The sequence below is a fragment of the Medicago truncatula genome, chromosome 6 (genome assembly GCF_003473485.1).
Source record: "Medicago truncatula cultivar Jemalong A17 chromosome 6, MtrunA17r5.0-ANR, whole genome shotgun sequence".
NCBI lineage: Eukaryota > Viridiplantae > Streptophyta > Magnoliopsida > Fabales > Fabaceae > Medicago > Medicago truncatula.
In genome coordinates, this window is record NC_053047.1 from 34,307,116 (window position 1) to 34,318,541 (window position 11,426).

The 11,426-nt window shown below is 32.6% G+C and overlaps 2 protein-coding genes across 2 annotated transcripts; one reads left to right on the forward strand and one right to left on the reverse strand.

The window, feature by feature from the left end:
* Positions 1-256: 256 nt before the first annotated feature.
* LOC11419309 (disease resistance protein RPV1) lies at positions 257-4,826 on the forward strand. Its single transcript, XM_003619910.4, has 6 exons — positions 257-889; positions 1,139-2,276; positions 2,396-2,614; positions 2,706-3,485; positions 3,578-4,120; positions 4,223-4,826. Exons 1-6 carry the CDS (start codon positions 387-389, stop codon positions 4,367-4,369), a joined length of 3,330 nt encoding a protein of 1,109 aa, XP_003619958.1. The 5' UTR covers positions 257-386; the 3' UTR covers positions 4,370-4,826.
* A 3,091-nt stretch (positions 4,827-7,917) lies between these two features.
* On the reverse strand, positions 7,918-8,559 carry LOC11414068 (albumin-2). The gene has a single exon (XM_003619911.3). The coding sequence runs from the start codon at positions 8,557-8,559 to the stop codon at positions 7,918-7,920; it is 642 nt and encodes a 213-aa protein (XP_003619959.1).
* Positions 8,560-11,426: the final 2,867 nt, after the last annotated feature.

The window sequence follows — 11,426 nt, forward strand, 5'->3', positions numbered from 1 at the left end:
TTTATTACTCATAACAATGAATATTGATTATTTTTTATGACAAAATGTAAATTTTGTAACATGATCCTTATAAACAATGAAATGATGGTTTTCTAAAATATAAATATTGACAAATACCTTTTTATTTCATTAAAATGATCTTTAATTTATATATTTTACGAAACAAAAGTAGTTGTACATTCAAAATTGTGAGTGTACTATAGAAGTTCCCAAAATAATGGTTCTGCAATGATTTTCACTAAAGAAAAAGTTGAACAATAATTGATCATTTTAGAAAGAACCAACAGTGGAAGGATATTGGAGGAAGAGGTGGTACAATAATTGTGTGACTGTTCTTGTAATTTTTACAGATCTGATAGTAACACAATACTCCAAACCAAACTCTCATGGCTATGCAATTACCTTCTTCCTCCTCGTCCTCCTCCCTCTCTAATGATTTCATCTATGACGTGTTCATTAGTTTCAGGGGTATCGACACTCGATCTGGCTTCACCGGTCATCTCTATAAAGCTCTTTGTGACAAAGGAATCCGAACCTTCATTGATGACAAGGAGCTTCAGAGAGGTGACGAAATCACACCTTCGCTCCTCAAGAGCATTGAACACTCTAGGATTGCCATTATTGTATTCTCTGAGAACTATGCAACTTCGTCGTTTTGTTTAGATGAGCTTGTCCACATCATTAACTACTTCAAGGAAAAAGGTCGCCTTGTTCTACCAGTTTTCTATGGTGTGGAACCTTCTCACGTGCGACATCAAAATAACAAGTATGGTGAAGCACTTACTGAGTTTGAAGAAATGTTCCAAAATAACAAGGAAAACATGGATCGGTTGCAGAAATGGAAGATAGCTCTTAACCAAGTTGGTAACTTATCTGGCTTTCATTTCAAGTAAGCTATTCTTCATTTCACTCTTATTTTTCTTTTTTATGTATATTGTTTGTCTTCAATTTCAATTGACAATTCATTTTAGCCTTAAATGTTAAAAAGGAAAGATATCTTTTTAGGGTTTTATTTCATCTTTAGAAAGATTGTTCTTTGTATGTTGAAACAATTTGAATTGTAATATCACATCATCACAATATATGGGTGTAATTGTGATTCTGATGCATTTACTCAAACTTGTCTGATTGGGCGCAGGAAAGATGCATATGAATATGAGTTTATTAAGAAGATAGTTACAGAGATTTCCAAAAAGATCAACCGTGGTCTTTTAGAAGTTGCTGATCACCCTATTGTGGGACTTGAGTCTCGACTGCTGCATGTAATGTCACTTCTGGATGTTGGGTGTGATGATGGAGCATGTATGATTGGGATATGTGGAAGTGGAGGATTGGGTAAAACGACACTTACTCGTGCACTTTATAATTTGATTGCTGATCAATTTGATGGTTTGTGTTTCCTTCACAGTGTGCGAGAAAATTCAATTAAATATGGCTTAGAACATCTCCAGAAGCAACTCCTCTCCAAAACACTCGGAGAGGAATTTAATTTTGGACATGTTAGTGAAGGAATTCCAATCATAAAAGATAGGCTGCATCAAAAGAAAGTTTTGTTGATTCTCGATGATGTTGACAAACCAAAGCAATTGAAGGTTTTGGTTGGAGAGCCTGGTTGGCTCGGTCCTGGAAGTAGAGTCATCATTACCACTCGAGACAGACATTTGCTATCATGTCATGGGATAACTAGAATTTATGACTTAGATGGATTAAATGACAAAGAAGCTCTTGAATTGTTTATAAAGATGGCATTTAAAAGTAACATAATTGATTCAAGTTATGATTACATTTTAAATCGCGCAGTAAAATATACTTCTGGCCTTCCATTAGCTATAGAAGTAGTGGGTTCCAACTTGTTTGGAAAGAGTATTGAAGAGTGGGAATCTACATTAGATAAGTATGAAAGGACGCCACCTGAAGATATCCAAAATATATTCAAAGTAAGCTTTGATGCTTTGGACAAAGAAGAAAAGAGTGTTTTTTTGGATATTGTATGTTGCTTTAAAGGGTGTCCATTGGCATATGTCGAAAAAATACTCCATTTTCATTATGGATATTGCATAAAAAGCCACATTGGAGTGTTGGTTGAAAAATCTCTCATAAAGACTTATATTGAATATGATTGGAGAAGGAGACCAACGAATGTTATAGTGACATTACATGACTTGATAGAGCACACGGGTAAAGAAATTGTCCAACAAGAATCACCTGAAGAACCAGGAGAACGAAGTAGGCTATGGTGTCAAGATGATATAGTTCATGTTTTAAAAGAAAACATTGTGAGTAAGATTGATATCTAGGGACAATTTGTCATTTTAGCTTTAACCATGACTTAATTTCTCTATATCGTATTTCTATAATTGTTTTATTCATGTTTTTTTTTTTTTTTTGTTAAAAGGGAACTAGTAAAATTGAAATGATATATCTAAATTTCCCCACAAAGAATTCCGAGATAGATTGGAATGGAAAGGCCTTCAAGAAGATGACAAAACTCAAAACACTTATTATTGAAAATGGTCAATTTTCTAAAGGTCCCAAGCATCTTCCTAGTACTTTGAGAGTATTGAAGTGGAATAGATATCCTTCGGAGTCTATGTCATCTAGTGTTTTTAACAAGGTAAGGCAAATACAGTCATTTTTTTATGGTGCATATTTATAAATCCACTGTGAGATTAGTCTTTTGATTTATTTCTTTTTTGTTTATGCAGACGTTCGAGAAGATGAAAATTTTGAAAATTGATAATTGTGAATACTTAACAAATATATCAGATGTCTCGTTTCTCCCAAATTTAGAAAAAATTTCATTTAAAAACTGCAAGAGTTTAGTTAGAATTCATGATTCTATTGGGTTCCTAAGTCAACTTCAAATCTTGAATGCTGCGGATTGTAACAAGCTATTGAGTTTTCCTCCCTTAAAGTTGAAATCTCTTCGTAAGTTGAAACTTTCCGGTTGTACAAGTCTCAAGAAATTTCCAGAAATATTGGGCAAGATGGAAAATATCAAGAAGATTATTTTGCGAAAAACTGGCATAGAAGAATTGCCCTTTTCATTTAATAATCTTATTGGACTAACTGATTTAACTATAGAGGGATGTGGAAAACTTAGCTTGCCAAGTAGCATTCTCATGATGTTGAATTTGTTGGAAGTTTCTATTTTTGGTTATAGTCAACTATTGCCAAAACAGAATGATAATTTGAGTTCCACGTTGTCTTCAAATGTGAATGTTCTTCGCCTTAATGCAAGCAATCATGAATTTCTAACAATAGCTCTGATGTGGTTTTCAAATGTTGAAACCTTATACCTGTCAGGTAGCACCATCAAAATTCTTCCTGAAAGCCTAAAAAATTGCCTCTCTATTAAGTGCATTGATTTGGATGGTTGCGAAACTCTAGAAGAAATTAAAGGGATTCCGCCAAATCTAATAACATTGTCTGCATTGCGGTGCAAATCATTGACTTCATCAAGTAAAAGCATGCTAATTAGTCAGGTATTGTTATTTTATCTTGCATAACCATTTGATTTAATATGTCATAATTCAACATATATAGTTTAATTTATCTTATTGCTAAAAACTTACAGGAATTGCATTTGGCTGGGAGCATCGAGTGTTGTTTTCCATCATCACCAAGTGAGAGGACTCCTGAGTGGTTTGAGTACCAAAGAAGAGAATCGATTTCTTTTTCGTTCCGTAACAACTTCCCTTCCTTAGTTTTCTTATTTTCTTCCAGAGTGAATCACCCATCTTATTATTCGAGAGATTATATAGTTAACCCATTCGATTCGATAAGAGTCCATTTGATTATCAATGAAAACGTATATAACTGTGGTATAGGTTTGGAACCGGGTCATACATATCTATTTCCCTTTAATGTGCAAGACTGGTACTTAGAAGAATACCACAAATTTAAATCAATGCTTGACGATGCGCTTTTGAAAAATGAATGGATTCATGCTGAAGTTAGGTTTTGCAATTGGGGAAAAGAGTATGTTGTAGAAAGTGGAATCCACGTAATCAAACATTTGACTAACATGGATGATTTTCAATTCACTGATTCTTTCTTATGCAAAAATAGAATATCGGATGAATATCTCAAGAGCTCACGATCAGATATGAAATTACTGGTGAGATTGCTCAGCTCTTCTTGTTATTACATACTACATATTCATTCACTTGCTTGTTGTGTCTGTTTTTTCACAAATTCTGATTTTTTTTTTCCTTTACAGAGTGATGAAGACATATCAGCAACACTTCCCAGATACCGAGCCTTAAGGAGAAACATGCTTACATTATTGCTTCGATATCAAAGATACTACTCAGTGCCTAACCCCTACTATAAAAAAATCGACAGCCAAACCTGTTCAATGATGTGAACTTCCATTTAATAAAATAAGCAAGAGTTGTTACATATTTTGATACCGAAAGATGGTTAATTACAATCTCTTCTCAAAGATGTGAACTTCCATTTTAGAAAATTGGATTTTTAGTTTATGTTTCTAATATCTCAATTCAAGTGTTTGGTTATTCATTACAATAATATCACTATGGTATTCCTATGTATGTAGCATTTCAAACCAATTTTAGCCTCACTTTAAAAGGTATTTTCCACATCGAACAAAAGAGAAAAAAACAGCTCTAAATGTATGTTTGTTGCAAAGCAACATTATAGTTTATTTGGGGAAACTTACTTTTATAATTCTGGGAGAAGGGTTTAAGCATGTGAGCCACACTCTTATGTCTTGTAATAGATATTTCCTCTCTGGATGAGGTAATTGGAGCCTTGGAGGCACCATGTTAACTTGGAGCAATCGAGACATTTTCAATAGTGCACCGAATATTCTAATTTTTTAAATAAAAACAATCATTATAAAACAAAGCAAACACATTCCCAAACTTTTGGGAACTTAATACCTTTGTATTTCTTAATCAATTTGACCAATCTCTCTTTTCACTCCTTTTGTACTAAGATACTTGGTTATTATTTTTGTTCACTTCCTAAATTAACTTTCTTCAAAGGATCTTCATGTTTCATTTCTATCTTTTCCTCTGGACAGTTTTCAAAGCCTATAGATTCGTCATCAATTATACAACCAGCCAACAAGAATTCATGTGTGTGATTTTCCCTATTGACTTGGTCAGTCGATAAATCAATCTGTCTTTGTGGTTCGATCATTGTCGGTGTTTGGCCGTAACAATTCAGCCTGTTTTACCAGTTGATCCCAAATTGGTCAGTCAATTACTCTTTCTTCTACCTTGATAGGTTTCATGTAAGATCTGAAATTTAGCTACTACTAAATTCATGGCTCTGTATTTTTGTTATTATTTTTTTTTAATAAATGATTTTATAAAATGCCGTAGCGTTGTCGGAAATTCAAAAGTTGTTTTTTATTGATTTTGAGAAAACGTATTGGATGTACTTGTTTAAATTTTCAAGAAAGTGTCATGAAAATTTAAACAAGAGTTTTATACATTGTTAAAATGGGAAAATGATCCCATTATATTTCTCCAAATTTTAGAAATGAGATTTTTGTCGAATAATAATTTTGAATGGAAATTTGTTGAACAAGTTAGCTATGTGAGGACTGGAATTGAATCATATATGTTGTCTTTCTACTTTGTGTGAGCGAGTATGATTTTTAGAATGTTTTCTAAACAAGAAAATATAAGTGATGTATATGCTTTTGTGTCTTATGTTTTGTGAAATGCCATGATTATGTGTTTTCTTAATCCTATTGATTATTTTTGGCGATTTTGAGATTCGTGTAGAATCAAATATGAATTCGCCTACAAATGAAAATAGTATTGGACCTTAAGAGTCATTATATTCATTAAGGTAATTTATTTGTGGTTGAGACCACGATTTGATAATTTAGCGATATTGGACTGAGAAAATTCCCAAAAAGAAAATATTACAGAATCAATATTGGTTTTTGAGTAAGGAGGTAATTCTAAGATATTTGGGACCAGTTAGAAGTTGACCAGAGTTATCATATAACTTTGTTAACGTGTCTTCTAAATGGCGAGAATTGGGTTCGATTTATTTCTGAATCACTCCACCTACTACGGCCCAAGGGCATAGGCTGGGAGTGCGACGACCAAGGGCCCTTGCCTCTAGGGGCTCAAACAAAATTTAAGGTGGGGGTGTATATAGAAATATTTGATTTTGGGGGGTAAATATAGCAAAATTCTCTGGAAAGGCCTTAAACATGGACATGATGAATGGCTGGGCTGAAATCTGTTAATGTTTTTGGCCATTTTAACGTGATTTTCTATATATACCCAATGTAGCACAAATATTTCTATATACACCCTTCTAAAAAAAAAATTGTTCTTAATAAGGTGCTCAAAAATTTATTATCGAAGAAATTGATGATATTTTTTTGTACCCTTTGTTTCTAATAATGTGCCTAACTAATATTACAAATATCGATGATATTTATTATCCAAGAAATTGGGATATTTTTCATAACAACAAATTCTATTTTAGTTGAAAATAGGCATACTAGAGAAATTAATCTTAATCTTGTCTTTCAAAGATTCCAAAAAACAAATTTTTTATCAATATAGTAATGTTAACTTTCTTGAATTGATTGAAATGATTGCAGAATTGAATTTGATAATGCAAGATCATGGACACATTCATCATTATGAAATCGATGTGAGATCACTACGAGAGAAAAAAAACCGATGTGAGACGCATCAAATATTTTGTTTTGTTGTTCTTTTTATCAATAGCTGCATTTGATATACGATGTTTTGGGGTACTAAAATTTCACTCTACTTCGCATGTGCTATTGTTCTCTACTTCTACGATATTTTATTTTGTTTGAGTGTCTATACAGTATTTGATTTATTTTTAGATGTCGTCTAAAAAACCATTTATTTGATAGTAAAAAGTGAAATAAAATAATGAAATGAAGAGTTATTAAAAACACAACAATTAGCTAAAAAAACATTTATGTAAGGATCTTTTCTCATATTATGCCTAAGACCCGTAAAACTATAGGAACTCTTAAATAAATAAATTATCTCTTCCTCGCAAACTCGTAAGCCATCCTCTCTATACCATCTTCATCTTGTTTTAGCCATAATTTCTTTGTTCCTTGTCAAAATCATGCAAACGAGATATCAAAACGAAGCTAGCGATGAATTATAGCTATCAATGTGTGTTTCCTCATTATTTAGAGAGGTATTTCACCCCTTTTTCCGCCTTTAAAATTCAGTTTTGAGCGTTTATGGGTGTTGGTGTTGAGTTTTGATTTTCTTGCGTGATGTAACTCTTTACAATAGTACTAATAAAGGGGATACATAATTTTCTTGATATAGTCTATTCTTAATATACCTAAATTACCCTCAAGCAGTTTATATTGACTCTTCATGAATGCATGTAATTTGCAGCCGTAGATGAATGCTTTATTGGACCTTAGCTGGGATATTGGACTTTGGGTTCTGAGGTTGAGCCTTGGTCTAGTCCGAAACAAGTATCGATTTAATCCACCAAATTTTTGATTGAGTGACAATTTGAATCAATTTTTTTCCAGCTGACAGTACACCACATCAGCAGAAAAATTGCCACGTTGGTTCTATTAGCATTGTGAACTGACTGTGGTTAGCAAAAGGACCAAATTGAAAAAACTTCCAAAAGCTAGTGATTAAGTTGATATACTGTAAATGTGTTGGGCGAAATTCGACTTTTGTAAAATAAGCTAATATCTTCTTTGAAACAAAGAAGCAAACAACCACACATATATCTTACATTATTTTAAAAAATTAACCATTTAGAACAAGAGAAAACAACTAGTAGATGTTGTGGAGCAAGCTACGAGGAGCCACACTCATTACCGCACACATTGCAATGACAAGCATAATGAAAACATTAACACCAGAAGTTTTAGAACTATATGGAAATATAATCATGGATTCAATATGCCAGTAAGATTGGACCAATAGGATGTCCTTGGTCAATATTGATACATGCATAATATTGATTTTTGAAAATATAAGCTTCATCCTTCTTATCAGATTTGAAAGCTGCATCAATTCCATTTTCAAAAACTGTGCCAACCAAAGTTTTAAACCCGGTGCGAATGTAATGATTAGCTAAAACACGGTTAGAGTGATAGTCCATAAGAGCATATGCATTTCCTTTAAATAACAAAACACGTTTGTCAAGTGTCCTAATTGCTGCATCTATTCCATGTTCAAACACCGTTCCATGTAGACAAGTAAACATGGTTGCAATTTTTTTCGGACACGAGAGTATTCTGGCAGGATGATGTTGATGATGTGGGACAATTGGACCATAGGTTATAAGGGCACAATGATTTCCAGAAAAGATGAATGCCTCATTGTGTTGGGTCTCAAAGGCACAATCTATTCCATGTTCAAATGGAGTTCTGGCAAGCATTGCAAAACCAGCTACAATGTGAAGTGGCCCTTTCAAAATCTCATGCTTCTTGGCTCCTGGTGCATAATTCAAAACCACATACTTATCATCAACGAAAACGTAACATTCATTGTGCTTGAATGAACGAAATGCAGAACCTATACGAGTAAGTGTCATCTTTCTTGTTGGAGGATTTATCTGTGTATCAAGGTGAGGGAATGGTTTTACTTTGGTTGTAAATTACTTATAGAGTTAACAAGTGATGTGAAGACAAAATAGTAAATTTGAAATACATGTCCAACCCGTGTTTAATTAACGGGGGCTTCTATGGTGTAGTCAAGAAAATGATCACTATAGGACTAAATTTTACTTTTATTACAAATAAGCCATTGTACAAAATATTAATTACTTTTGATTTATAAACTTATTTTATTTAAAATAAAATAATTATTTGTTATTCATCTGTTTATTTTGTTCGTTCTTTCTCCTTCATCTGCAAATTATTCATTTTTCTTCATCTTTTTCCCAAAATTAAAAACATGTTCATCACTGACAAAAATCGTTCGAAACCCATTCAAAATCGAAACGCAAAGATTGAGATGAGGTTCAGTTGAACCAGTTCCTTGGTCACTCGAAATCCAATTCAAAATCAAAATCGAAATCCATTCAAAATCAAAAACATATTCTTCCATGCGGTTTGAAATCGAAATACAATTCCGCTTTGAACCAGTTTGTATCATTCACTCCTCCCTTGTTCCCAAATCGTTCTCAAATCACAAAGATTGAGACGAAGTTCAGTTTGTTCTTTCCATTTTGTTTGTTCCTTCAGTTAGTTAGTTTTTTGTGTATATTGTTTTGGGTTTTTCTTGTTTTGTTTGGAGTTTTTGGGATTTTTGGGGTTTAGTTAATTAAATGAAAAATTCAATAGTTTATAATACTAAGTGAGATCTAAAACTAGTTCTAATATATGCAGCTTTTTCATCTGCATATGAAGCCTTTTTACTTGAAAAATTATTTTTGTACACTCATTACCATCTAGAGAGAAAATGAACTATTGAATGAGTATAGGGAAATTGAAGGTGTATATGAGGATTGTTTTTACTTATAAAATCTAATGATTATTTTTTGTGAGGCCTTAGGGATTTAATAGCCTTATATCCTTGGGACATGCATCCATAATTAACAAACACATGATAATTAATTATGTTTTTTTATTTTAAATGCAAAACAAGAAGAAATGTTCCATTAAAATGTCAACCAACCTCTTATTTTTCGATAAAAGCGAGAAGAAATATCCAGTAGAATCTTCATTCATGGTCAAATAATTTGCCTCAAATTAAACTTGGTAACGAAATCCCTTTAAGTGAAAGTCTCCCGAGGTCTCTAGGATGTTCATTCTTGGTCTTCACAAATCTTTGAATGCTCTTGATTTACCGATTTGCATGATTTCTACATGAATTATTTTAAAAATTCTAAAATTGTTATGTTTCAAGAAAACTAGAATTTCAGACCCAAATATAGAAAACATTACAAAAGTCCTGAAATCATAGGCAATTGTTCTAAAACCTAATGAAAATAACTGAAAAACATGCTAAGAGTAACGTAAGATGACCTGTCATTACAACCCCAAACTTAAATTGTTCCATGTCCTCAAGTAACGAAAGAAAAACATAAATTATTCTTTGCATTTTTTCCAAGAAAAACATATATACCTCTCCTGAAGTTGTACTTAAGACATCTTTCATCAGATTTATAGCAGAGTAGCAACTAACTTACCACGTTACATAAGTGATGAATAAACTCAGAAAATATTTTTGAAGTTAATGTCATTTGGAATCTGATAATATTATTGTATAAACGATGAAATTAGGTTAGATAAAAAAAAATAAATCAGGCTACTAACTAGTCTTTTTACTTGTAATTGATATTTGAAATGTAAGATAAACAAGGGAGACTCTACTAAATTTTGGGTAGTTTATTGTTATGATATTGTACATGAGTTACTTTACCAAGCTAGTTTGTGATGGGTTGGCATTAGCCAGTGTGTCAATCATGGCTCAAAGGTGGGTCGTGACATTAGTTGTTTTCTAGAGCCAAGGGGTATTGAGTAAAGAATGTAGTGAGTAAATGATGAGTGATTTTAATATATTATTTGAGTATATTTTATTTAGATTTTATATGTTTTTATTTCTTTTTTAGATCTATTTTACTTCAATTGCAAGTTATTTTATTTTAGAAACAAATATTTTAAAGATTGTGTTTTGGAGCAAAAGAAATGTGATTTGGAGCTGATTCGGGTTGAAAAGACGAAGATTTGGTACAAAAAATATAAGACCACCAACCAAAAGACCAGGCACGGCTCGTGCTTCCAGTGGCACGGCCGTGCCTTCGCTCCAGACAGCTTTTTGCTGCTTTTGCTTCTTGTACAAGCTACCTATTTAGTTTATTTCTAACCTAAAGCCCATGGTTTCTTGTGAAACATTCTATTGATGTATTTCTTAGGGCTTAAGTAGTTGTAGACCTAGCAATCATAATAAATCATATTTTGTTCTTGGAATTAATAAGTGACAATTATTTCTTTTAATAAAAGTTCTTTATTTTATTTTATGTTCTTCTCCTTCTTCTCTTTTATGTCTACGATGAACATAAGTGAGTAGACTCTTCTTATCTTGGGATTGTTGTATGAGTCTAATGACCTAATCCTAATCAAATCAAGCCTCGAACCCTAATTTTATGTAAATCTATTTTCTAATCTAATTTCACCATTTTTATAATGAATTAACAAGTATCAAACTTATAATGCGATAGCGGAGGGTTAGTACTTGTTAATTTATCATCACAAATATTAAAGCGAAGCATCGAAAGAAGAAGTTTTGATATTGGAACAAGTGAAATTAGACAAGGATTGCAAAACATGAGAATAGTTTAGCAAACCTTGAGACAATAAAGTTTCGTTCTACAAGGATTCCAATAGCAATCAACCATGAGAATAGGCGTGGTAGCTAGAGGAACACACTCACTGAAACCGAAAGGAGATGTGATAG